We start from the raw sequence: 27,787 nt of genomic DNA, 5'->3' as shown, positions 1-27,787 counted from the left end.
GGCCCCTTGTGTCTCACTGTTCTCCCCATCTCCTAATTGGAAATATGGACTTCTGATTGGAAATCTCTGTCAAGACGTCTGCTTAACAATGAATAAGGACCTGTGCGATGATTAGTCGGGCACCTTTCTCTCCTCATTTAATTGCTCCCTCTGTCGATACAAGCATGGCTTTGGAAGGACATCCAGCCAAATCGTTACCCAATTCTCCCGTCTTTGTTTCATCGAGTCATTGTGTATGAACTGGAGAGAATGGGTGGTGCATTGTAGACATCGAAAATTGTATGTAATCATTGTTTTGAAAGAAGCAGTTAAATTTAAAAGTAATGGATACAGCTAGCAATATAATTGCCGCAGACCTACAGTGTAGATCGATGTCAAATAGTACTGTATGAGTATTAATCTGGTGTCAGCCAAGAAATGGGCTTGACTCATTCCACTCAGGCCAGTTTTGAGGGTTGACATCCAGCCAGCATGTTTCTGGGTTTCTGGTCTCCTGTATTTGTGTGGGGGTGGTTCCCATGCTTGTGAAAGTTACTGAATGAACAGCTGTACATAGTAAAATTCCTTTCTTATCCAGCCCACTACTTAGGCCATGTGTAGTTCTCTACACTGCCCCCTTAGGGCCACCAATATCAGTGCAGTCTGTGTAATTTCAGGTCCTGGCCTCTTCCAGAGCTGATATCTGTTTAGTGGGGAGGTTCACTGGGTATGTAGTGTAGGGCTTTTACAGTTATATTCCACTAATTTCAAATTGGCGTGTTTATTATTTATAATGGTTCATATATGTCGTTTGTATTTCTCAAATTCACACTGTGGTGTGTATTGACCTTCAAATCTAGTTAGAATGGATGTAATCTTAGACAAGGTGCCTGGGTTGTAACCCCAGCAGCACGTCGCTGTGGTGTATTGAGCCCCACACACAGTTGTCACAACCACCCCCCCGCTCCCCTGCCTCCCCTGTGCGAAGGCAGGTGTGGTAACCCCCCGCTCCCCCGGCCCCCGTCGCCGAGGCTCTCCCGCAGACAGCCACCCAGCCGGCCTGCCGCTCTCCTCGCAGCCGTGAGAAATTGCTCTTGACAGCTGATTTGTTGGTTGTCAGAAGTCGTCCACGTGGTGCCGATAAGGGAGAAAAGACCGAGATGGAAAACTAAATGCATCTCATGCATATGATTTAACCCCCCCACCCCACCCCATCGCACTGCAGTCCACGCACCACAGCGTCAGACTTTCCCTGGGAAAACAAGCACCCCTGTTTAGAGCTACCCAGCGGCACTTTTTATACACACCGCTGCTGTAAATATAGAGCTGTGCGGGGAATATTTACTGCTTTCTCGGTTTCTTTTCAGGGAAAATGTACACATGCATGAAGTAAAACCAAAAAGGGAATTATTCTAATTTTATAATTACTTGTTGTAGCTTTTACATTTTTAAAAAGGTATTTAAATACAGCCTGTCTCTGTTTGGGATGAGACATCTATAGTTTGGTTCAAGGTTTATGTGTTAGTCCTGTCCTAATCAAAGTGCGGACAGTTCACAGGACAGGTGGTGGTGGTGTTGGTGTTGGTTTTTGTTGTTCAGTGTCTTTGTGCTAGATGTTGACTGTATAAACATTCCCAACTCCCAAGTTTAAACCTAAATCAACCTGAGCGAATGCAAACGTGTTTCTAATTATTGTGTCTGGCAGGTCCTTTACTGTTTGCCTGTCTGCAATTGGTGTTGAGGATAGAAAAAATATGGCAGGATCAAGTGAAGAAAAAAACCGGAGAGATTCAAAACAATGACATATTTTTTGATTAGCTGACACAGCAGGCATCCTCGGTGGTGTTTAGCGTGATGAAAACGGTCGATCTGAAAAAGGCCTGAGGCTGGCTGGGCCGGGGTTTATTCCAGAGGACGGGCTGATGTGTCGGGCAGGGAGGGAGACGGCAGGCGTCAAATGGCTCTTTAACTGGCCCGCGTCCACCGCCGCCTTTGAACAGGGCGGAGGGAGAAGGGGAGGGGGAGCCGGGAGCGGGGTTGTTAGCACACCGCTCCCCCGCTGGATTTGTAGCCCCGGGGCGTCCTGATGAGGCCGTAGAGGAAGTGCTTTGGGAAAGGGGGTGTCTGGGAATCGGCTCCAGATCCGGCCTGACCCCCCCTGAGGAATGAGGCACAAAACATGCCATAATAATACTGATAAAAATAGTAGACTAGAGTTTGAGAGAGAAAGCCGTGGTCACATGCCATGTGTGATGGAGTTACATCACTCCTAACCCCCTCGTGGCTCACAGCCCACTGTTGGCCGTTCACAGTACACTGCAGTGCACTGGACTCAGACAGTGCCACCCATTGTAATGTTGTGCTAGCAATAAGGATTTGAGTATAATATTTCTCAACGGGTCATTCAGTGGAGCTTAATCCTGTTCATCGACCCAGTATACTCAGCACCCAAAAAAATAATACATTTTTGTAGTTAGTTTGCTTGGTACAATCCCCCCTTTTTGTCTGAGCAGAGAAGTTGTTTCTCCAGGAGGATTTTCCTTGAATGTGACAGCCCTTGGGTTTGCTGAAAGATTCCACGATAAAATCAGTTCCTTGAAAGAGCGAGGAGTATTGTGTATTGTTTCATTTTTTCATCATCTTGCTTTTTATGTATTTTTCTTTTTCTTTTGGTTCTTTTTTTTTCTTCTCTCACAAAGTGCAGCACAGGCCCAAGACCTTATCTCCTGAGCCACATATCTGGGCTCTTGCTTCTTTATCTTCTCTTATCACCCCAAGTGCCAACCGCAATCTGTGGCTTCCTGAATCTCGCACTTTTTCAACCCTGTTAACCTCTTGACCCGACTTATCTTTGGAGTTTTTCTAAAAGCGAAAGTCTTGTCTACACTCTCTGGGGAGGTGCTGGTGTGTTTGTGTAAAGTACTGATTAAACAGAGACGCAGTCACACTACAGTAGAGACAGAGATACCCAATTGGGATATACGCACCTTTCACCCTCCGGTCTTCGCTTCAGACTTCTTTAGCCCTCCGTCTTCACCGTGTCAAGTGAGCGCTTGCGAGGTATAACCGTGACCAGTTCGCAACACGTTGATTAATCTGCCCTTGGGCTGTGATTACATACATCTTTGGTTTGTGTATATTCGTGTAAATAGTTAAGGCTCTGTTAGTTAAGAGATTAAGTATTACTGTATGATTTTAGGGAGAGACGATCCATGGGGGGAAAAAAAATAGATGTGTGATGTTTGGTTTTCCTCTGTGTCGGAAAGAGTTAAACATTTAAATTTCATTAAAGGAAATCACATGGCCAATCCCCGAAATAACTGTGATATTCTAAGCTAGCATTAACATAAAAATAAGAGCTTGTTATACAGAGAAATATCAATGAAGGGAACACAAAATACATTTAATGAAATTCAGATGCAAGGCCTAGCTCCATGAATCTCATTAAATGGGCTTTGTCCCTATTTTTTCCCATATTCTTTGTCTGTGAAGTAGGCATACAGTACTTCTAATAATGTCTTGCGATTTCATAATTTTCCTGTTTAAAATATATAAATATATATATTCCATGGTGCACATAAAACATAAATCATTAGCTACTGTGGATAGAACCTGGACTGCTTTTTATTTTCTAGCTACTGATAAATGAACATGTAATGTAATGGGTCTATATCTTACATGGTATGTGTGTGATTTATCTTGAAGGCATTGAGTGCATGTATTAACTAAACATTGTAATTCAACCTAATAAGAATTACCTTCATTAGCTCCTATAGGCAGTTGCAAGAGAGTACTGTCTAGTCTTTCTAGGTTGCAGACTTTGGAAAACATATGCCACGGCTCTGAGGAAGTGCACAAGTAAAATGTTACTTTTAACTAAATGAGTCTGTACTGTAAGAGAGCACAGCTACAAAAACAAGTAAATGACTCTTCCCATGCAAGCCAATAAGGACACAGCCAACTGAAGGAAAAGGGAGACAGACTGAACCCTTGCTGTAAATTTTCTCCTGGGAGCCAAGGTGGTTTGACGGAATATATTTACTATGGTATAAATTGTGGAAAGTTCAAAATCTAACTCTCTCTCTCTCTCTCTCTCTTTCTCTCTCCTGGGCAGGATTCGGCTTTGTAACTTTCGAGAACGAGGATGTCGTGGAAAAAGTCTGTGAAATTCATTTTCATGAAATCAATAATAAAATGGTAAGTCGGTTTCACTTTCAGAAATTTTCAATCTGGGTGGATTAATATTTTATTTCCTCTTTAGCAGAACATTAATAAGAACCAGGGAGCTGTGAGGGAGACTCGGTGGTAGGTCTCAGTGATGGGGGGGGGTGGCAGTGCACCCTGCTGCGGCCGGGGCGGGGGGGATTGGGAGGCAGTGGTGTGTATGCACCCCCCCCACACACACAGCTCGGAAACCGTGAAATTGTGTCTGTGAGTCCCTCCTGTCTGCCAGATGCACCCTCCTGTAGAGCTCACCGCACCCCAGCGGCCCTCACCTTTAAATCATTCTCAGACGAAATTAAACACCTTGAGAAAAGTTACTAGCAAGAGCAGGCTCCCGGGTCTGTTTCAGCGCTCCGACCGGGCCTTCCCTCATCCTGGTCCTGACGGTGTTCAAAGGCAACCGCAGCTGCCGTGCCTCGCTGGGACATCGGTCTTTTTCTTGCCTTGTTTGTTTGTGTCCTCGTTGCCCCTGCAAGTAATAAATGGTAGTATATAAATAAATGTAACATCCAGACAGTTTCAGTTATCCATTTATTTTATTTGTCATGCAGGGTAAGAAATTACAGTGGCATGCATAAAGAAAACAAATTAGCATTGTCTGCTGCCCTGACTGGCTAATCGGCCTAATCCAGGCCTGCCACTGAGCTCTTTAACCCCGGAGGACTGGCAGGCTGGGCCCTGTCCGCCGCCCCTCCCCTCATTGCGAGTCAGCTCACTTGGGGTCCCTTTAGTGCAGTGAGGCAGTACAGGCCCCGATCGTTTCAGCTCCCTCGCCTGTGGGGAGGAAAAAGCTCATTTTCTGCCTGTGAACTGAGCTCCCTGTCTGCCGCATGACTTCCGCTGCCACAGAGGGTTCCTGACTGATGGATGAAAGTACTGACGCCGGAATCGCAATGCAATGGCTTCTAGAATCCAGATAGATGGGTTCTGTAGCATGTAAACATGGAGTGCAGCCGATCAATGAGAAATCAGAGCCTTCATTTAATCAGATAAGTGCACTAGGGAGGAGCAGCGGGGAAAGAAGGAGGGAGAAAAAACGAAAAAGTTCGCAATGTGCAGTCCTGACCCAGAGAATTCAGACTGAAGGCTGAGCTCAGACCCATGCAGATTGCTGAGAGAGAGAAATCTGATATCAAAGCTCTGCATCTCTCATGGACAGAGGAGCAGCAGATCTATGAAGAAAATATGGTTCCATTGATTTTTATTGCATTGCATCAAGTGGTTACATTGTTCAGGGAGCACAACATGACTGCTTTAATTTGTTTTAATTTTATTTTTTTAGCATAGCTTGCTCTGTCTTTGTTGACTGGATTAAATTGGGCTTTTAGGGAATTGCATACATATTATCAGTTAGGGAGAATAAAAAATAACAAAATAACAATATTCCAAGCACGGCATGCCTAACTGAATTTGACTGTTGCGAATAACACTTTGCTTGCAGTTTTAAACGGCGTTGAGAGGACTAGACAGAAATGGGTGTCGGGGATGCGATAGGCGGGGTGTGCCAGTAACCAGAGTTTTGGACTGGACCCTGCGTCTTGTTTTTCCTGCCTTTTTTTTTTTTTTCTCCTTTCTAATTTTCAATTCAGTAATACAGTTCCTACTTCTGACGAGATCAAAGCAATCTCTGAAGCATCGTCTGCTGCCAGCCAGCAAGGATATTTGACTTGCTAATTTTTTTGTATTTATTTCTTTTAAACGCAATAATGATGTGCTCGATTCCTGAAAACATCTAAACAGTCCTGCCCTCTCTTTGCTCCCAGCCTCTACCATGTGTGACCCAAACCCCTTTCTCTCTTGTCTTTCTCTGACGACAAAATGGAAAATACAAAGCAGTAACTCCGGTGCCTTGATGCTGCGGCTCATGCCGGCCCAGCATTAAGCCAGTGCTGTCGAGATTCAAATAAGCTGTAAATTGTTACAAATCGTGCCAGATTTTGAAAGGCTAGACCACAGAGACACATGTTGCCTCATTTCAGACTTGTAGCTCTTCTCTGGAATCCTCTTGCTGATCGCTGCCTTTGATTCCAACTCCGGGCACGCAAGATCCCTATAAAACATTCAGCAGACTTCCCCTCGCTCTAAAGGGGAAGGCATGAACCGAGCGCAACTCAAACGGCTTCTTTTTAGCCCTCTAAGCGCTGACAGAGCACTGACATCTGGGGAGGCAGAGAGAGAGGAGAGGAAGGGGAAAAAATAAAAGATTTTGGAATTGCTTTTCTTAAAGGTGGATGGAGATTCTTGGCAGAGAAATCAAAACGATCCAGTTGCGATATGAATGTGAATTAGCCCCTGTGATGCCCCCCCCCAGCCAATTTACTTTCATCTGCTGTGCTACAAAGAAATGAGCTTAATTTCCCCTCCTTGTCTTTTGGAGTTTTCCATTTTTGCTACACATTACTCCAGTTAGTATTCTGCAGAAGGTAACTTTAATTTGAATTTTAGGACTCTCTCTCTGCCTTAAATGCTTTAACCTGGTCTTTAACTTCCATACTGCATACAAACAACAGGTTCTCCTTAAGTGGTTCTCCTTGCACGGCCACTAAGAACTAAATGTATCTGGAAAATCCAGACCTGAGTCACTGCCCCACCGCTCTCTTACACAAATAACACATTTGCATCTGGTCAATGTCATACAGGCACGTTCTTCTGACCTCCTGCTGGAATACACCTTTATTGCTGCAAGTGAAGTTTCATTCCACCTGATCTTACTATGTGGTTTTGAATCCCACATTTGTTTAATTAGTTTACTTGCTTGCTTTCACCTCTTTTTAAATGTTACCTTGACATATTCAATTTTTATTAAGGCATTAAAAACCATTCTAAATGATTAAACAGAAAATTGCTTTGATTAGCGCTTGTAATTAATTGAATTAACCAAGCAGAATGAAGACACATGGTATTCTCAATATCAGGATTGCGAATCCCTGTCCAGTACTAGCCCGGGACAGCTCACCGCTACCACTGAGGGAGAGAGAGGGGACCAACCGCAGACCACTCAAGAACAGAGAATGGCTTTAATGTAAATAAAGTATAAAGGAAACAACAGAAAACCAATTCAGCCTGGTGGCCCCAGTTTGCTTTGTAGAACCACCTGGATGGCAGTTGCACTGGGATCTGTTATGGTCCAGTGACCTCAGTCTCAGGGCTACTACACTGCCAGCGCATCAGCCTCACATTGAGAGGAGGTCCGGCCATAATCCTTTGAAGATTGAAGCAACGCTGGGGCTTTCAGTGGGGTTTAATATGTATCGATGTGACCAAGAAATCCCTGTGTAGCACTGACTATGGAGCACTTTACTCAGTTACATTGGCTAATTTTAGAACAGGCCTGCCAGTCAGGATGTTATTTATAGGTGGGTGACGGGTTGACAAGACATGAACAGATCCTGAACTCTTCCCAAGGCAGCCCTTCTGGGAAAAAGACTCTCCCAGACTCTCTTCTGGGAAAAACCCGTCTGATGTGGTTGGTTTTGTAGTCCTCAGGCTGCAGCATGACACATTAAAGCCAAGGTCCGTCTCCCTTTTACTGCTCGCTGACCCCCGAGTCAATGCGTTCACCTTCTTAGACACAGTGGGTTTGATCTCTAAAGATCGCCCGCTCCGAGGAGGCTGCAGTATCTGCTCTTACAGTCAAAGCAGAGTGTCTCAGTCTTTTAATCTTATTTCTGCTGCAACACCAGCACCTCCAGGGGATATAAAGTAAATTAGGATTAGGGAAGGTTGGGGGAGTGGGGGGAGGTTTGAGGGAAGTGTTTTTCTTTTGATGGTTCGTGGTAACAAATTCATTCCTAATTAAGTTTAATTCAGCCAATTCTGCCTCATGTCTGAGTAGCACCTAATAACCTGACTGGTGATAGATAACATAGTACCCTTTAGGGTGCTCCTGTTTGCCTTTTTCTGCAATAATGAGTGCTCTATCTTTAAAACTACTGCCACCCAGTGGTCATTAGCACCAAGGCAGCATTGTTATTTCCAGAGGGGGTTTTACAGCAAGTGGAACACTTTAATTTTACAGTAATGGCTGCAAGCTCTGTAATAGTTAATTTGTTCAGCTCATCAGCAACGTCAATTACCAACTCCGTCATTAAAGCTTAGAGCAGACTCTTAATACTTGAGATTGATTTTGATTTTTTTTGTTTTTTAAATGCTGCCAGAAGTCAAACTCTTAGTTGCACAGCAATTTAAGATTGCAAATAAAAATATAACTAAGCAGAGTATCAATCTCCTCGAGTCACTTTGATGCCTAATGGTGACTATAACCATTAAAAAACAATCATGTAAAATTCAGTTGAGAGACAACTAAATGATTTTTGGTGTTATTGTTGTTGTTAGTCATGCCACAAGCATTATTTATTTATTTTAAACTGTTCTGCATGTGGCTTCTATCTAATTATGAAAACATCAAAAAGTTGAATGACCACTTATGACTGTAAGCAAATTGTTAACACCCTCGGAGTGTAGGGTGACAAACCCCTTGGTCTGATCAGCAGAGCAAATGAAGATCAAGTCATTGTTAACCGCATGTTGACATTCACATCCCAGAATGCACAGTTGTCCTTAGAGAAGGAGGGAGGATCTTTTGTGCCTTGACTGAAATCCAATTCACTGCAAACACTAGCGCTCACGTGCACCTCGGCCATTCTGTTGGTTTTTGTACTTTGCATTTTAAAGATCTTGAGTGTGTCTTTCTCATATTGATATTGTTTACTTAATTACATTAAACAAGCAGGTAGGGCACGTTTTTTTGTTTGTGTTTTTTTTTTTTTATCATTCTTTTAGCGTATAGATATGTGAACAATAGTTCTATAGTTTTTGGTGTATTCTCCCATATCATCGTCTTCATTAATTTTACTTTATCAAACTTCATGACATTAGAATTGTCCGGTGGATACGCACACCATGCGGAGATGCTCTTAAACAATTACGCTCCCTAACTGGTGTGTTTGTGAATTTTTAATAAAATAGTAATTTTGGAGCCACCCATGATTTTCTTTTATTAGCATTAGTGTTTGTTTTCAATTCTGCAGATTGTTGCCACTGATTAAATAAAAAAACAACTAAAAACAACAAAATCATCAACACGTTTTAATAAGCGGAATAATTTATGTATTGTTAAGCAAAGTAAATTGTATTAAAGTATGCTACAGAAAGAGGGAAAGCAAACAAATATCCTTCATATACACTCACCTAAAAGATTATTAGGAACACCTGTTCAATTTCTCATTAATGCAATTATCTAACCAACCAATCACATGGCAGTTGCTTCAATGCATTTAGGGGTGTGGTCCTGGTCAAGACAATCTCCTGAACTCCAAACTGAATGTCTGAATGGGAAAGAAAGGTGATTTAAGCCATTTTGAGCGTGGCATGGTTGTTGGTGCCAGACGGGCCGGTCTGAGTATTTCACAATCTGCTCAGTTACTGGGATTTTCACGCACAACCATTTCTAGGGTTTACAAAGAATGGCGTGAAAAGGGAAAAACATCCAGTATGCGGCAGTCCTGTGGGCGAAAATGCCTTGTTGATGCTAGAGGTCAGAGGAGAATGGGCCGACTGATTGAAGCTGATAGAAGAGCAACTTTGACTGAAATAACCACTCGTTACAACCGAGGTATGCAGCAAAGCATTTGTGAAGCCACAACACGTACAACCTTGAGGCGGATGGGCTACAACAGCAGAAGACCCCACCGGGTACCACTCATCTCCACTACAAATAGGAAAAAGAGGCTACAATTTGCACAAGCTCACCAAAATTGGACAGTTGAAGACTGGAAAAATGTTGCCTGGTCTGATGAGTCTCGATTTCTGTTGAGACATTCAGATGGTAGAGTCAGAATTTGGCGTAAACAGAATGAGAACATGGATCCATCATGCCTTGTTACCACTGTGCAGGCTGGTGGTGGTGGTGTATGGTGTGGGGGATGTTTTCTTGGCACACTTTAGGCCCCTTAGTGCCAATTGGGCATCGTTTAAATGCCACGGCCTACCTGAGCATTGTTTCTGACCATGTCCATCCCTTTATGACCACCATGTACCCATCCTCTGATGGCTACTTCCAGCAGGATAATGCACCATGTCACAAAGGTCGAATCATTTCAAATTGGTTTCTTGAACATGACAATGAGTTCACTGTACTAAACTGGCCCCCACAGTCACCAGATCTCAACCCAATAGAGCATCTTTGGGATGTGGTGGAACGGGAGCTTCGTGCCCTGGATGTGCATCCCACAAATCTCCATCAACTGCAAGATGCTATCCTCTCAATATGGGCCACCATTTCTAAAGAATGCTTTCAGCACCTTGTTGAATCAATGCCACGTAGAATTAAGGCAGTTCTGAAGGTGAAAGGGGGTCAAACACAGTATTAGTATGGTGTTCCTAATAATCCTTTAGGTGAGTGTATATGTTCTTTAACTGGAGTTAGCTGCCAGGGGCATTAGGATGGTCATGTGTGAAGGTGTTAATTTCCAAGTGTTTATTAGATATGACCCCAGCAACCACCTCTGTTGTCCCCTGATAGTTTCCAGTATCAGGAAGAGAAGTCTGCTGTTCACAGTTGATTTACAGGAGCTCCGAACCGGTGGCGACACAAACATTGCACATTTAAAACCCTCTTCTAACAAAATGGGTTCAGAGTAACCGAGTGCAGTACCTTTCGCAGTGGATCTGCATGTGCCGTGTGCGTTGTTCTTCAGGATGTGTTTTCAAGCAGTGGCCCTGCCTCCCTGCCCCGAGTAGGAATAATGGCTAATTTGCTCAGTGATGTGACACTCTCTGCTGGCGTGGCTGACCCGGAGCATCACCGTCACCTGGAAAGTGTCCCGGCCATTAGCATGTATGATAAGTGCCGAGTGTGTCAGCAGCCTGAGCAGTTCAATTTAATTTCTGTCTTTCCATGCTGTGGCTCAGGCTTGCAATATCATTTTGAGATAATCTACCGCTGTGAAGAGAAAAGTGGCAGTTCTTGGTTGTGGATTTGACTCTTATTTTCCTTTTTCTTTTTTTTTCTGGAAGCAGTGCATTTCTCCACACCGAGACCGAGGCCCCCGAGTGGCTTTTAAACTTTTTCAACTGCCAACGTGTCTTTTCCATTTCTTTCTATGGAACATAAATTGTAGAAATTGATTAGGAACAAAGGATATATGACATGCCTAAGGAAATTAAAAGGATTGGATCAGTTAAAATCCTTAAATATTTAAGTTTTAAGTTTTATCGTATGAATATCTCATGAAGATGTGTTACGGAAGGAAGGTCTTTATCTGTATAAATCACTCTTTCTCTCTCACACACACACACATATGAGAGAAAGGGATTCATGTTAAGTATTTCACTTCGTTGTAATGCACAATGTTATATTCCAAATGCCCTTTCAACCAGAAATGTCAAATTATGAAGCAGAGAAAAATCAATCCATTCCTTCATTCTTTTTCCCAAACAAACATTATGAACATACTGCACAATATTGACCTTGCCAAAGCAGCACGGCATATAACAATGTATCATGCACCTAACCCACTTTAATAGCTGCCTAGCAGTGGCTGATATAACGCACAAAGAAAGGAAAGCAATAAAATGTTTAGAGATACAACAGTGAAAATAAGCAGCATTACTCAACACCGACAGGTTCATGTGTAATCTAGAACCAACACAGAGTCATGATGAAATGCTTTAGATTTGATTTTGATTTTTATTTGGTTTCCTGCACTTGCTCCAGTACAGTAAAATAGATGTTCTCTTTTGGAGGCATAAATAGCTTCTGACAGCATTTTTGTGGGTGAATATAGATTTCTGTGTCATAGGCGAAATAGTGGTAAGTGTATCAATAATGTGCAGGGCCCCAAGTCTCAGATGTAATTTAATTCAAGTTGCTATGAATTATGCTTTGCTGTTAAGTTGAGGGTTGTGGTGCCGTTGGGTAGCCGAGCAGTGGTTTTTGTACCAGGAAGCTTAGCAAACAAGATAGAACATTTTGTCGTTTCTGACCTTTCACATGTCAGTGAAATTTATGTCGGGGAGTGATTTCTTGTAATGGGTCGTTCTGTCGCCCCGCACAGTGCGTTTGTGAAGGGTGCTTGTGAACAATGTGTCGACACAGCTCCAGGCTGGCAGTTTTCGTGGACAATGAATGTGTTCTGCTTAAACAGATCGTGACCATTGATTGTGTTCAGCTGAAGAAACAGATGTATGTCTGCACCCCGCAGGTTGCTGTGTGATACTAGTCACAGTAGCGAGCCATTCTGATTTGCAAAAGAAAATACAATTCATATTCATATCTACTCAGGTCTGTTGTGTGTATGCATGCATTCTAACCAAAGCCACATTACATGATTGTACTTCAAATGCTTTTAAAATGGCAGCATCGTGCAGCTCGTTTTGCAGCGAATGTGCGTGCCCTTGTGTTCAGCACTCTTCACAATCAGAAAGGAAATCTTGCTCCCCCTGTTTACCCTTAGAGTCTGTCTGCCCTCTCTCCCACTCCGGTGATAATTCTGAGCAGGTGCAGCGTCTGACACGGCTCCTATACGGGAGTCCCAGAAGTGCTGAGTCTCTGATCTCGGACAGAGACTTCACTGAGGGAAGTACACTGACCTTGGCCAAAGGGCTCCGGGTGATTTGTTCCACCTCACTGCTGTGCTCTTGGGTGACCCCTACAGGGCTGGTCTCCAGGGATCACTAACTCGGCAATCTCTGCTGATCGTATTATCTCCTCAGACAGTGACACCAAAGGACACCCACCTATCACCAGTCCTCTGCCCTGCACCTGTTTAATGAGGGTGAGGTGAGATTTTCAAGTGTGACTGGCAAACTAGCAAGAGAAAAAGGGTGGAAACATTAAACCTGAAATAAGTGTCAATGTTTGATAACTTGGTACGTTTAAATGTAGCAGACTGATTATAGCGACCTGTGGCACAGAACAGGAACTGAACTGAGTGTATTGCACAGTGTAACCACACCTCTAACCACTACTGCAAAAAGTGGCACAGTGTCACTGATCGGGCCTTATTAAGGCCACCGCACGGAGATCACCCTCCCCTGCTAACCATCCAATCAGATTGCATTCTGAGGCATGATGGTGGCGTTTCCTGCCTTATTTCTACCCAGTTGGGGTTCCACGGGCCAATCACTACGAATCTGCTCGCCACAGACCTCCCACGTCCTGCCTGCTGCGTTAGGCCAGGGGGGCACTTTGTTGCTTCCTATGTAATTCCATATGGTCAGACCTGCTTTTCTTTTTTCTCCATTTGCTGCTGTCTGCCTTAATAAATGGTCTGTATTGCTGCTGGGATGGAAAATAACACTGATTGTGGAGACGGGCCTTTGATACGCGTGATCTGCAGGGAATGTTAACTCGGTCATTGTGACAATCTTTCCCTAACAGGTTGACAATTTGTCCTTTGCAGGTTATTTATCTTAGACTTTTCTGTGTGCATTGAAATGGCTCTCGTGTCCTGTGTGCACTCGATTCATGTTTCCAAAAATGACTTTCTCAATCTTTAATTTGCAGCCTGCGCATTTTAAATGGGGGAAATGTGTTAAATGATTCCAGACTCTCAGTGATGTACATAACAAGGCAGAAAAAGAAAATGACTAGTGCAGATGTTTTTTTGTTTTGTTTTTTGTTTTAAGCTCATTAGTACTCTTTTAGTACCTCCTTGTTAACTGCCCTGTGTGAATGAAATTCATATCAGGGGTTAATTAAATGACAAACGAGGCAGCTGTAGATGACAGTTCAGTGTAAGAGTCAGGCATGCACTGTCTGCTGAAAGGAACTGACCAAGGCACATGTCGAAATGCATCAGGAAGACACGTTAATAGTGATGAATTGAGTTTCGCTTGCTTTGCACTTTACTCTACAGACTGGTAACAGGTCTATGCCAAGTTCACACACGTGTTTCTCTCATGGCTCGTGCTAGCTTTCACCCAGTCAGCACAGATTCGAGAGATTATTAACAAAACCTCATTAAAGATGTTCACAAATAAGAAACTGTGACAATTATAGGGAAAACGGAAATGAGAATTAAACGAGTTTTGATGATGGGGTATCTATATTTTTTTCTTTCTTGGTCTCGGAGCTATGTGTGTATGTTCAATTTAGCCAGTGTGGACATTGTTTAATAGGCGCATTTGCTCCTACCTGTCTGAAACACACAGGATAATTTGCTTACAATTAGGCAGTAAACACAAAGAACTGCTGCCGGCGGCCTCACTGTCGCGGGTATTTAACCTCCCATTTCCTTAATTGGAAAATTATAGAAAACTGAAAATTGTTCCTTTCCTAGGAAGAGGAGGAGAGGGGAATAAAAACAGTATTCAAACAACGATTTCAAAAACAAAAACAAAACAACATCGGTGGCACCTGCAATGCAGCAGAAAGGTCACCAGCAAAGCCTGCGTTTTCAAACTGTGGTGATTAGCTCATTTAATGTGTCTCTCTTGCCTTGCCGACTCTTAATTACCTTCCTATAGGAGAGAGGCAGAGCTGCTCCTTCCTGCACAGTGATGGCTGCTGCCGAGGGCTGCACACCAGTGCCACTCACACCAACAGCCAGCACAGAGAGACAGACGGGGGGAGGGGGGTAATAGAAGGCTGCTGTTGTTGCTCCCAGAGGCAATGTTAATAATCTTCCCATTTAAATAAAAAAATTGGCATTCATGCGGTGCTCTCTGCGTCGTACCTGCCACCCTCAGTGTGCCTCGCCGAGATGCAACACGGTGGAGTCAGAGGTCAGAGCCGGCAGCCAGGAAGACTGTGTACTGATGCTGCGGGTGGAGGTACAGGTGCCAGTTCCAAAGCCTGGCTTCAAGTCATCGCAGCGCTACAACACGCTTTTCAGTTAAGAGTTCGCGTGTGTATTTCCTTTGTATGTGAGAGAGAGAGAGAGTGTTTTATTTTTTCCTGCCTAATGGATTCAAAGTCCTGAGCTTTCACATTCGGCTCTTCCAGATCAGATTGCAGTCGCTCAGAGAGGAGAGCGCTGAGTCACCTGCTGTCTGTCCGTGGCCAGGCTACAGCCCTCTACCGTACAGTATCTGTGCTCCGCTCAGCAAGGCCGATCGCGTACAGCTTTTTAAAGAGCGCCAACCCACCCCCTCTCCTCCGCCACCCTGATGACTGCTCGGCCCTCACCCCCAGGCCATTAACGATCCCCTTCATGTTTTCATTAAGAGCTGAAGGACCTCATCAACACAAAACCTGAACCATTCATGTAATTATTTAAGTAATAATGTATAATGCGAGTCGCGCCTCTTAACGGCCTCCTAATGACACAGAGGATCACCGTGTGCACTCAGTGGTCATTAGCTCACAAGTTAAAGATTAGACCTTGCCTATTTTATGCAAGTGATATTCAATGAAAATATAAATATATTAAAATCCTTACAGTGATTTAGTGTGTTTTGTGTTCCTGACTATTTTAAGATATTCGTTTTTTTCGGTTCGAATAAGATGAAGTGCCAGGCTTCATTTGTATGTGGCTTGCATTCCCCTGCATATACAGGAGTCAGAGCCCATCGGGCCAGGGTAAAGGACAGCCTGTGAATGACAATCGAGCACAGCCCCGCTACAGCGCGATGTTACCTACACCGAAACGCATAAGGAAAGACCGACAAACAGATGGACAGGCATGGGCCCGGCGAGTGGTCTAGCAGACAGATTCTGCACTTTAGTGAACAGACACGGTGTACAAAGGCCTAGATAGACACACAGACAAGGTGTTTTTGTCAACTGTTGAAATGCCTCTGTATATTTTATAAAGCACTTGCAACGCTGGGAAGATGTGCAGTACATATAATGCTGCAGGAGATGACTTGTTGAGTACCGAGATGAAGACTATCCTCCTGTCAGGCTGTCAGAATGGGATGTTATTTTTTGCTCCCTGATTCTCCCAGTCAGAATTGTTTTCCACTTAACACACTTGGAAACTTACAGCTGCTCCTTGGAGCTTGTGCACATTTCTGTGATGGGTGTGCGTGTGTACATCAGTGTATGTATATAAATGTATGATTTATAGATATATGCCTATGTATGTATTTCATATGCATGGTACACAGATGGAAAAACCTGTTTATAGATGCAACTATATGTCATATATATATAGACTGCACTTTTTTTTTTCTCTGTCAGATTTGGCTCTTTTGAAAACCCACTTAGATGTGCGTGGTGTAGGAGTTTAATATGTCAATCAAAGCAGTGGGAAGTCAATAGCTAATGGCCGAGACTCAGACTGGGAAAACGAAACCGCTCCAGAAGGAAATGGGCGTGATGGGGACAAGACGGGACCGGGGGAGACTCGAGAATTTCACAAACTCAAAGATTTCAAGCTGCGTGCTCCAGCACACAAAAAAACATTCAAGCCAGAAAATAGCCCCACAAGGCAGTAGTTCAGATTTGAATTAAGAAAAATAAACTACATTCTCCAGACAGTGAAAGGAATGCTATTTAAGTTTGATTTTTTAAATGTTTTTAAAGGATTTTGTTTTACCATCTGGCAGAATGCTTTCATTTGTATTAAGATGGTCTTGTTAAATGTCAAAACACTAATTGGGATGGGTTCAAATGGCCTTGCGTTGGACTCACGTCTATGTGTTGAGGGTTTAAGATCAGTTTTCTTATAGGGACTGCGGGGGGACAATTTACAGAAACAACAGGGAGGGCGAAAAAATATGCAGATTTGATGTATGTGAATAAACTTTTTTTTTTTTTTTTTTTTTTTCTTTAGTCAGTTTTTATTCAAACATCATATTTTGATTTGACATTAATGTGAATGCAATTCCCTTTTTACATGTAAGGCACTTTGGCACTGCTGTATAAATGGACGTGGTTGTTAGCGGGGGTGGGATTATGATCTCACAGCTCACTGCCTTGCATGGTCCTGTCCTTTTTCTCCACACAGGTAGAGTGCAAGAAGGCTCAGCCAAAAGAGGTGATGTTCCCCCCAGGGACACGGGGCCGTGCTAGAGGGCTGCCCTACACCATGGACGCCTTCATGCTGGGGATGGGAATGCTGAGTAAGTGTACTAATTTAAGTGGACTGAAAGACAGATGGACACACATTATTAGTCCTGCTATCACCCCCCCAGAAAGAGAATATTCATTTGCACAGGTCACCAGGTTATGTTTTTCTTCATCAAACGTCATGACCGCTACCGACAAAATGTATTGACAGTAAAGGGAAGTGGTCTGTGAGTAGTTATGGCTAATAAATGTGGAAGGGATATTGGCTTTCTCTTTGAAGCTTGCCATTGTGGACAGCCACTGTTTTTCCACTTAAGTGTAGAAACTCCGAAAAGGTTAAAAACTGTGCTCTCACTTTAGCTGGCAGTGTATTAGAAACTAAACTGGATTAACTACCTGTATCCTGTGCCATCACAGTGCCACAGGGTGCAAACATTGGTACTTTAGTGCAGTACCCGTACCTAAGTTTCCAAAACTGCTCACAGCTGGATGAGGGCCAGTGGTTCCCAACCCACAGATCAGCATCTGTCCTGCACGGCTGTGGGCGTGAGGAGCCGAGGAGAGGCAGGGAGCTGAGGACCACGGCCCCGTCTCCCTGCTCCGTTCAGAGACACTAAACTTGTTTTGACAGTGGAGTTTTCTGTAGATTTGACAAGAACAAGACAGGCTCGCAGCCGCAGAGGGTGTTTTTCGCCGATCCTCGTCTCTGCTTTAGTGACAAGAGATAATTACTGTGAGATTGATCGTCTGCTGAAAGTAACTGAAGCAAATAAATCGTTTGATGCTGGGTGCGGAATCCGAATGGCGGCTAATGGAAGCTGCAGGATAGGTCGTCCCGCCTGTAATTTGGCTTGATGAAGCATCCTCGCAGGGCTTGCGTGAAATATGCTATTGATATTCAGCCAGCCCCGTTGCCACTGCGAGAATCCCAGCCCTAAATTCACCGGAGCACAGCTATGCATTACAGAGCTAAATGAAGAGGAAAATTGAAGTAATGTTATATTATAAATTTATGATTTCATCTGCCTGACCTCAAGTGTGCTGAATAATGGGCTATGGATATCACAGGCTTCATTTAGGGGGGATGCCTGTTAGTGTATTTCATCTTCATCAAACCCCTCTTAACCTCACGCACTAATTATCAATGCTTAGCCTACCAGGTCAGAAAGACTGACCCGAAATTAATAGCCTTGTTTGTTCATTTATTTATTTTATTTATTTTGTTTTGTGACTGCTGTGTGATTGACGTTAGATAACAAAGTGAAATGAGTTTTGATCTTTTATTATCTCTTTAAAAAATATATATATATAGATATCCCGGATCAGTGCTTAGCTTTAGAAAAGAAAAGAAAGTGAGAGAAGTCTGAAGCTCAGTGGAGTGGATGGAGGCTTAGCATATTAACTATGGTGTTTAGAGGCGCTCTTATCTAAATGAAATTGAAAAAGCAGGATAGCGAAACACCAAAAAAAAAAAAAGAATTTGCATAAAAAATCAACAAGACTCATTATTTAAGGAACTGTAATTTCTTATATGCCAAATCTCATTAAAAACGCTTCTCTGTTCTATTGTTTATTGCACGTAATCAGGCCATTTATCTTTATTGTGTTATGCCGCATGTATGTTTGCTGAAATTAATACACATTTAAGTCTGTGCGAAATATGGGTTTACCAGATGGATAATTGATTTTAAAGTGAATCTGAACTGTTGAGCCATAAAATAGGTGCATTAGCATGCATATTAATAACGCAAATAAGAGAGGGTGAGGAAGCAGCTTCTTGCAGAGATAAAGTGACAGGCTTTATTTACAGTAAGGCTGGAGAGAATCGAAGGCTGAGAAATAAACAGGCACTTAATGAGTTCTCCCTCTCTCTCCCACTGCAGAACGTGGCTTAGGATCAGATCGTTTAGCCAGGCCGTTACTAAAGTGCAACTACCAGAGGAGTGCGCTCTCACCTGGTTAACGCCTGCCAGAAAGTGTGGCAGACTGCTGCAAACTCTACAGGAGTCAGCTCCGGAATGCTTTAAATCCTCATAACGTGCTTTAACCCGTATCGTTCGTACATACATTGCAGGATTTTCAAAAGCCCCAAGGTTATGCATGCGAGTTTTATATGCATGACATATTTACCATAATAATGTGCGTGAAGTGTGTATTTATTTTGAGTGCGGCGCGGGGGGAGGGGGGCGGCCGGGTGACGGCGGAGTGTGCACTCACTGATACTGTGACTGATGCCTTCCTGGCCCCGGGCTGCAGGCAGGATGCTGTTCTTTATGCGCCTGACGATCTGTAGTTGTCCCGCAGTCCCCCGAGGTGCTGGCATAGAAGTGCGTTAATCCCCCACTGTCAATAGTACCGAACCAAAGTACATTCATCGTAAGCTCTTTAAATGTCAAAGGAAAACCCTATGTCATGTATATTTAGCCTGAGAATCTGGCATTTACTCTTCTTTTTAAAAAGGTCCAAAGGGTTGTGTCACTAGATGCACTTTAGCAAGATGGGACAAACAATTATCTTTTTTTCAGTGGGATGGGGTTGGGGGTTATCTCTGCAGTGCACTCGACACTTGTTGTGAAACTGAAATATGATGCAACAGATTGTCACAGGTAAAGTTTCACAGGTACAATTGTGTGGCTGCTCTCAAATGCATTACGCTCAGAGGAAGAACAGCAGAGCAGTTTGGTCACCCATTTCCCCCCCCGACGCCACGAATTCCACTAGATAATTCCGGTGCTCTCCTTTAGCCGCGTATGAGCAGGGCCCAAATGCACTGGTGCCCATGAATATATATTTGTATTTCTCTTGCGAAAGCCACACTATAGAGCTCACAGTCTGGGTAGTGGGGTCTCAGTTAAGTAATATATTGCCACTGCCCCCCCCCCCTCTGCCGCACCATTGTATCTCGGTATAAAAGGCAGCTTTTCAGGTTTTAAGGATTAAATTGAAGTTTCTCATGGGCAGCAAACTGTGATTTGACATTTATTACCAGGAGTAACATTGCAGGTTTAAGCTAGAATTGCAGAACCGCTGTGGCTGTGCAGTGCGATCCCCCAGCTGAGCTCCAACCTCAAGTCATTGCTCTCCCCCCGGCTGCGGGGGCTTTATTAATATTCAGCAGCCCCCGTCTCCTGTGAGATATTATTTTGATATATATTTTTTTTGTCCTTCACAAAAACACCACAGGACACCCACTTTAAAACAGACGGTTCAGAATGTAGTCTGGTATAGAAACAGAATGTGCTGTCCCTGTTGAATACATATATATATATATATATATATATTAGAGAGAGAGTATAATATTTTAAAACCACCCAACAGAGCAGCACCCACATTCGAGCCACTATGCATTGTGTAAAATCATATACAGGGCTGCAGCGCCTCTTACGTCAGTTGTTATTGATGCAAAGGCTGAGGTGAGCAGCAGGGCAGATTTATATTCAAATGATTAATTAATTCAGAGCTGCCCAAGATAATGATGTGTTTTATAGCTGTAGTTTATGGTGTCAGATTTTTTTAATTGTTGTGACGAAGTTAAAAAACAATATCTGAATGGCAATATTGATGTGAATATCCCCGCATGAGAGCATGGTGGCCAAATCTCTCTGCATGCAAAATCAATGTTTATTGCACGGAGATAAATACGCTGTCGTCAGAAAGCTGCCCCAGACTGTGCTGTGTGTGCAGAGACGTGTAGGGCGCACTTACGGAAGTGTGACCCAGCTGCTTGGTTTTCTGCCCCACAAACTTCATTCCTCCATGTTTTTTATGGTTTTTGTGACGCTTTTGCCGTGCGAGGACAAACGCTAGTGCAATTCATTTACACGTTTAAGGGTCATTACAATGCACGGCTGCCAGAGTACAGATCATCACAGCAAATCATAGAGCTGATAGCGTCTGAAAAGGGCTCTCCAATTTTGGGACCTGCTAAATGTATAAAAAGCGTATATCTGGAAGTGTACAATAAAAGATCTATGAAAGCTTTCCTTCAATAGGAGTGACGGTTAAGCACTCGGTGGGTTGTTTATTACTTTATAACAGACAGCAGCGACATCAAAGGTCTAGGACGCACACACTCCAACCACACACACGCACACACTCACACTCACACTCACACTCAATATGCTCACTTGCATTAGTTACTGCTGCTGTTTGAAACCGGTCCAGATAATTAACTTCTAGCTCTGTGTGGAAAGCAGTATGACAGCAAAGGCAAATCACTTCAGCTTTATAGAACTAGCAAAATGGCCACGAGAACAATCATTTAACTTCTCCACGTCTCCCCTGAATCAATGTCAGCTCTGTCTCACATTTAAGGTTTATATTCATCTCGGGGAAACAATGCTTCAGCCTTGGACTGTTGTGTTACTAAATATGGGCGTTGATATTATGAAATTAAAAGGCAGTCTGGGGGAAAAACTGATCTGAGACCAACTTTTTTTCTAAGACAAGGTTATTCTGTTATGTTGCACAAGGCTGCATGTGTAGGACTTTAACACACTTAGACTCACACACACATACATACAAATAGGGGTCTAGTGGTTCTGGTAGCTCGGTTTCTCTGGCAGCTTTACAAGTTGTGTCTGGTGTCTGTTACATTTTTCTGTGTGAAAAAGAACTGCTCCACTAAATACTGAACAATAACAGTGCTGATTTCTTGGTATGTTTGATGCGGAAAATAAATATATAAGAAAGAAACGGCAGCAGACACGTTCTGAGGCAAATATCTTAAGTCATCATCATTAAAAGTTTCTGCATCAGCAAAGATAGCAGCCTAAACAGATTGTAAATAAATTCCCAAACAGCGTGTTCCATTTCCTGTATGTCAGAGGAAGAATTGTAAATCTTTCTTTTTTTGATCTGCATGCACACCCCAAACACACACACACACACACACATTTAATAAAAAAATATAAATATGGTTCTGTTTTTTTTTTGGTTTTTTTGCATTTTACTTCCTGGCAGTGCTCTCATTCTGTCATTCACTTATTGCTTTTCTATTGTGTGCTTCATGATCAATTACTCCTGATCACTGTGGAAAAGAAATAAAAAAACATTATTGATCAGTAATTGTAAATCGCAGCGCTAAACAAATTCACTTCTTTCTGCCGGGAGCTAAATATCTGCCCCTGGGTCTCAGACTACAGTATTGCAGCATCAGTAATGCAAATTATGATTTAGCTGATGTAAGGCTTTCCTGTAGCTAAACCTAGTCACTTGCCAGCATGATTTGGTTATTGTCTGAAGCTGGAAAAATGTACTGAAACTGTTTTCCTTCTTGCCCCCAAGGTTACCCAAACATTGTTGCAACGTATGGTCGTGGATACACTGGATTCGCCCCAAGCTACAGCTACCAGTTCCCTGGTAAGTTTCATCTTGTTAAACAGCGTGTGCTTCTTGCCCCCGTCTCTGATAATGAATACATCCCAGTAGTTACAGGTCTGCTGCAGTCCTTACGGAGACCTGTGGTGTTCGGAGTTGGTGAGACTGACGGGGGACAGTTTTAATGAGACAACTGGGAAGCAGTCAGATAGGGAACACGTGAGGGAAAACGGTGTTTGTGAAGGAAAACGGGCCCCCATTCGCTCTCGCTCTCTCTCTCTGTAAGAAATGTTCCATTGCATACAGAAGGAAACTCGGTGCTGGTGTCGAGATGTTCACCCACAAGTCTTTGCCGCCAGTAGGTCTGTTTTAAAGGAGTCGGCTATATTAGGTGTGAGGAGTATGTTAGCGTTCGGAGAGATGAAACACTAAAATATAAACTGTGTGGAAAACATAACATTAAATAATAGTTATTGTCAGCAGCATCCTCTGAGGATAACAGATGTGTGGATAGTCCTCCAACACCACCCCTTTGTGATGCATTTCAGACAAGCGCATACAAAAAAGAATAGCAGCCCTTTTTAATATAACAGGAATGCATTTTGCGGTACATTCCCGGGTTGCACAGTGTTCGTCTCAGTGTTGTCTCCTATACACAGCCGCTCCCACACTGGTTGCCGAATTAGGGCAAGGAAGATGTTCAGAGATATTCACACTGATAGGACTTAACTGAGGTGTGCTGTTCATTTCATGCTATATTTAAGCACTTTAAATACAATCTGTGTTTGCGTAAGGCATCGGTGACATCGGAGATAAGGCGCAGCAGCTTGAAATGTCTGACAAGAAGTTACAGGAAGTCTTTTTTTTGTGCTGCAAGTTTTTGGAAAGGGTCAGAAGTGTCATTTGATGTAATTTCCCTGACAGAGCTTTGATTGTTTATTGGTAGGATTTCAGACAACAGAAGAACAAAAGACCTGTGATTATAGTCAAAACACCCCACACCCAGGGTTAGGAAATGGGAGAATCGTAGCTTTTTATTTTTATTTTATATCCCTCTTGTCACATGAATGCTGCAGGAATCCACGTGAAAAACCCTTCACAATTAACTGCAGATGAAATAAATAGCCCTGTCTGAATTATGAATGCATTAATTGCATCATTGGAGGGGGTTGTTATATGGAAGCACAGGGTGCTGCGTTGTTCTCATTTATAACCTGTTTGGCAGGGCCCACGTGAGGGTGGGGAAAAAAATTTAACTGTACGTGCCGCAATTAGAAACCAGAAAGCAAGAAAAAACTGTATAACGAAAAAGCATAACTTGGCAGCCATTTGAGAAGTGCTTGGTGTGACTAAGCTTAGTAAAGGGGATTAAAACATCACTTTAGGCTTATTCTCTCTATGCATTCAACATTTAATGTTCATTTTTGCAGGGTAAATGCTGTCTAGCCCTTCATTATACAGACAGAGTCCCAGGCGTGTGATAGAGAGACACTCAGGCTAAACGCAGTCCTGAAGCACCAGGCCTCCTTTACAGAACGGAGACTAATAGAGCTCAACTAGAATGGTGATCCCAATGTATCTGTGCTAGCAAAAGAACATCAGCAGCAAGCTTACAAAAACTTATCTGACACTGCCATAAACTCAAGTCATTTCCCTGCCAGGCAGGATAGAAACCGTAACAGATTTATTCATTTATTTATTTTGCCATCGTCTTTTATATATGTGCTTTCTCAGTGAACTACAAATATTTAAAACAAAATTCTTATGAGGATGCCTTTCAAAGCTTTTTCATTTCCTAATGCAGTCTTAATTTTTCACTATCACTAAATCGTTTTGTCATTTACACCGATCAGCCATAACATTATGACCACCTGCCTAATATTGTGTAGGTCCCCCTTTTGCTGCCAAAACAGCCCTGACCCGTCGAGGCATGGACTCCACTAGACCTCAGAAGCAGCAGATCCTTTAAGTCCTGTAAGTTGTGAGGTGGGGCCTCCATGGATCGGACTTGTTTGTCCAGCACATCCCACAGATGCTCGATTGGATTGAGATCTGGGGAATTTGGAGGCCAAGTCAACACCTTGAACTCGTGATTCATCAGACCAGGCCACCTTCTTCCATTGCTCCGTGGTCCAGTTCTGATGCTCACGTGCCCATTGTAGGCGCTTTCAGCAGTGGACAGGGGTCAGAATGGGCACCCTGACTGGTCTGCGGCTACGCAGCCCCATACGCGACAAACTGCGATGCACTGTGTGTTCTGACACCTTTCTATCAGAACCAGCATTCACTTTTTCAGCAATTTGAGCTACAGTAGCTGGTCTGTTGGATCGGACCACACGGGCCAGCCTTCGCTCCCCACGTGCATCAGTGAGCCTTGGCCGCCCATGACCCTGTCGCCGGTTCACCGCTTTTCCTTCCTTGGATCACTTTTGATAGGTACTGACCACTGCAGACCGGGAACACCCCACAAGAGCTGCAGTTTTGGAGATGCTCTGACCCAGTCGTCTAGCCATCAAAATGTGGCCCCTGTCAAAGTCGCTCAGATCCTTATGCTTGCCAATTGTTCCTGCTTCAAACACATCAACTTTGAGGACAAAATGTTCACTTGCTGCCTAATATATCCCACCCACTGACAGGTGTCATGATAAAGACATTATCAGTGTTATTCACTTCACCTGTCAGTGCTCATAATGTTATGGCTGATCTGTGTATATATGTGTGTGTATATTTATATTATACTTGCTACATTTGCACATCAAAACACCTTTTCTAAACTGAAGATTATGTATCAGTTTGTCTAATACAACCACTTTCAAGAAGGCAGTCTGTACCCATGCAGTAGGTGTGTCCTCAAGGTTGATGTCTGTCCGGCGTCACTCGCAGCTGCTGAAGAAATGGCAGTTACAGGCGCTCTCGTCGCATTGTGGTTTGGAGAAAACGTTTCTCTGGCTGCTGTGAGTGATGTCAGACAGCAGCCTCACGGACAAACTGTGTGTGTGAATGTAAGCTGACACCCTTGAAAGCAATTGCATTTGATTGATAAGATAAGAGTAAAACCGCACCAGGATGGGGAGAGTGAATAGACACATTACAGGCGCATTGCGTACACAGTCCAGGCAACATCTGGTGAAATATTGCTATATTTTTTCTGGAGCCTTTGTTATTTGCTCTTTAACCAAGTGAAAAGAGGAGAGTGGTGTGGCAGTGAACTGGAACCAGTGTATGATTGTAGAGAGTTAACTTTTCACTATCAGTTAATCCCTTGGCTTTCCCCTGTAAAATTATCTTCTCCCGAGCAGCTCGCAATGTATTCCTTTTTTTCTGTGAATCTCCGATATTGTCAATGACCTTGGTGTAGTACATGTAAGGTGAAAAAGCATTTTCTGAGTTCTTGTAGCTTCCGGGGATTTACCGTAATCTCAGTTGCTTGGTAGGTTAAAAATTGACTTTGGTGAAAAGAGTTGAGCTAATTTTTGTGAAGTACTTTCTATAATCCACAGAGGGGAATAAAAAGAAGAAAATGAAAAAGAAAAATTCTTGTTTCTGTGTGAGCACGCGTGTGTGTGTGTGTTACCTAGATTGTTCCAGTAGAAACCCAGCTGTATAAATGGGTCATTGTATGTCAGAATAATATGATATATTGTAGGAATTGTAAGTCACCCTGGATAAGGACGTCTGCTAAGAAATATAATAATAATAAATGGATTTAGAAAAATCAAAGAAGCCTGGAATACAGTGCATACAGGTGTTCTCTGTGCTGCTTAACTTAAAACCCAAATGTAAAGTTAAGGCTCTGGAACTTGCAGACTATCAATGGGTGCTTTGATTATAGGACTTCTCTGAGGGTTTAAGATCTTGGTTTAGCTGTTTCTGCGAATGCTCATTTGTTCAGGGAAGCGAGTAAGAAAGCGGTAATGAATCTATAAAATGGATTTCCTGATGTGTTTATTTGATTGCAAGCTACTATCTCAATTAAAGGAGTGAAAAGAGTGTATGGGTTCTCTGTAACCAGAGCGCTGCAGTTGAAATTTGGTATTTTCATTTAATTTAGTCATTTATTCGCTTTTTCCCGCTACACCCCAGTATTAAAGGATCTGGGGTTGATGTACTACAAATGACTCCTGTCAGGGTGCGATGTCACTGTGTGTGTTCGAGGTAAGTAGGGGTCATCGTACTGTTAGAATCATGCACACGGTGGGACCTGCCCTCAAAGGCAGCCTTGGCATTTTCATTGCAGGACCACGCGGTGCCTTGTTATCTGCTGCCTCGGTTATTGTGATGTTGTCATGTTCGGGTCCTACATCAAATGTGGACAACCAGCCCCGCAGTACATAAGCAGTCCTGACAGTAGCGAGCCGCGGCCCTGCTATCTCCACACTGCGTCTTGGCACTTGCCACAGAGATATACAGCCGGACTACACAGCTCTCTGTCATTTTTATGTGACAGAAATTGACATTTCAGTAGCTGTAAATCAGGGGGAAATATCCCTGTAAGTCCCATAAACAACCAGAATGACCCAACAGGGAATACATCACTTAAGTTGAAGCCCCAAAGCCAGAGTTTTTTTGTTTGTTTGTTCGTTTGGTCTCTTCTCAGAATCGTCATGATTGGTTTGGAACACACTGGCAGTCCCTCAGGTCTGAGACCAGCTAAGTAATAATCAGACCATATTTAAGTAACTCCTGTACTCTGCTGAAGGACTGAACTACAGGTTTATTGTGGCTGTCGCTCATTTCAGTCTCCCACTGATTCCTATAAAGGGGAATTGAAATGTTATGAAAACACATTCTAGACAGTCTCTCAGAATGAGTTGCAATTGTGTGCTGTGAGTGGCATAGTAAAAAGTAATGTGTAGCGGCTATTTCTGAATCTTACAAAAACGCTTTCCTTTTGTCTTTGAAGCGGTGTACGTTTTTTGATCAGTGCAGAGAGAGAACGTTATCCGATTTGATGTTGGTTGTCTGTTTTACCAGTTAAAATAAACTACTGGTAGTGTTGAGAAGTCTTATTTGATGAAAAAACAAAGATGTGCTTTGTTTGTAACAAGTCAAGGAAGGTCATCGTTCTTTTAAATCACCTCAGTGTTGGTCTATAATAAGTGAGCATTTTGAACTTCACTTCTCCATTATTTGGATCTTCGTAGGTGGCCAGACTTTGAAAATTGATGTTTCACTTTTGATTAAGGCGCAATCAGTTATGTAAACAGGGTACTGTCACAGCTGCACATTGGGGCTGAAGAGCCTCAATTTGAATAACTCACACCGACTCCAGGAAATTGAAACAACAACAAAAATGAAGGAAAAAAC

At 43.1% G+C, this 27,787-nt stretch overlaps 1 protein-coding gene across 13 annotated transcripts in view; it reads left to right on the top strand.

Moving 5' to 3' along the window:
• The window catches only part of msi2b (musashi RNA-binding protein 2b), a 222,844-nt gene that overhangs the window by 147,454 nt on the left and 47,603 nt on the right, over positions 1–27,787 (top strand). For all 13 annotated transcript variants that reach the window (XM_066695941.1, XM_066695939.1, XM_066695938.1 and 10 more), the window contains 3 exons: positions 4,094–4,176; positions 17,100–17,214; positions 22,448–22,522. In XM_066695941.1, coding sequence (XP_066552038.1) covers positions 4,094–4,176; positions 17,100–17,214; positions 22,448–22,522 — 273 coding nt within the window. The remainder of the gene's footprint in view (positions 1–4,093; positions 4,177–17,099; positions 17,215–22,447; positions 22,523–27,787) is intronic.

This window comes from Amia ocellicauda, chromosome 22 (genome assembly GCF_036373705.1).
Source record: "Amia ocellicauda isolate fAmiCal2 chromosome 22, fAmiCal2.hap1, whole genome shotgun sequence".
In the NCBI taxonomy this organism is placed as follows: domain Eukaryota; kingdom Metazoa; phylum Chordata; class Actinopteri; order Amiiformes; family Amiidae; genus Amia; species Amia ocellicauda.
Note: the sequence above shows the minus strand (reverse complement) of the source record. Positions and strands in the feature narration are given on the sequence as shown.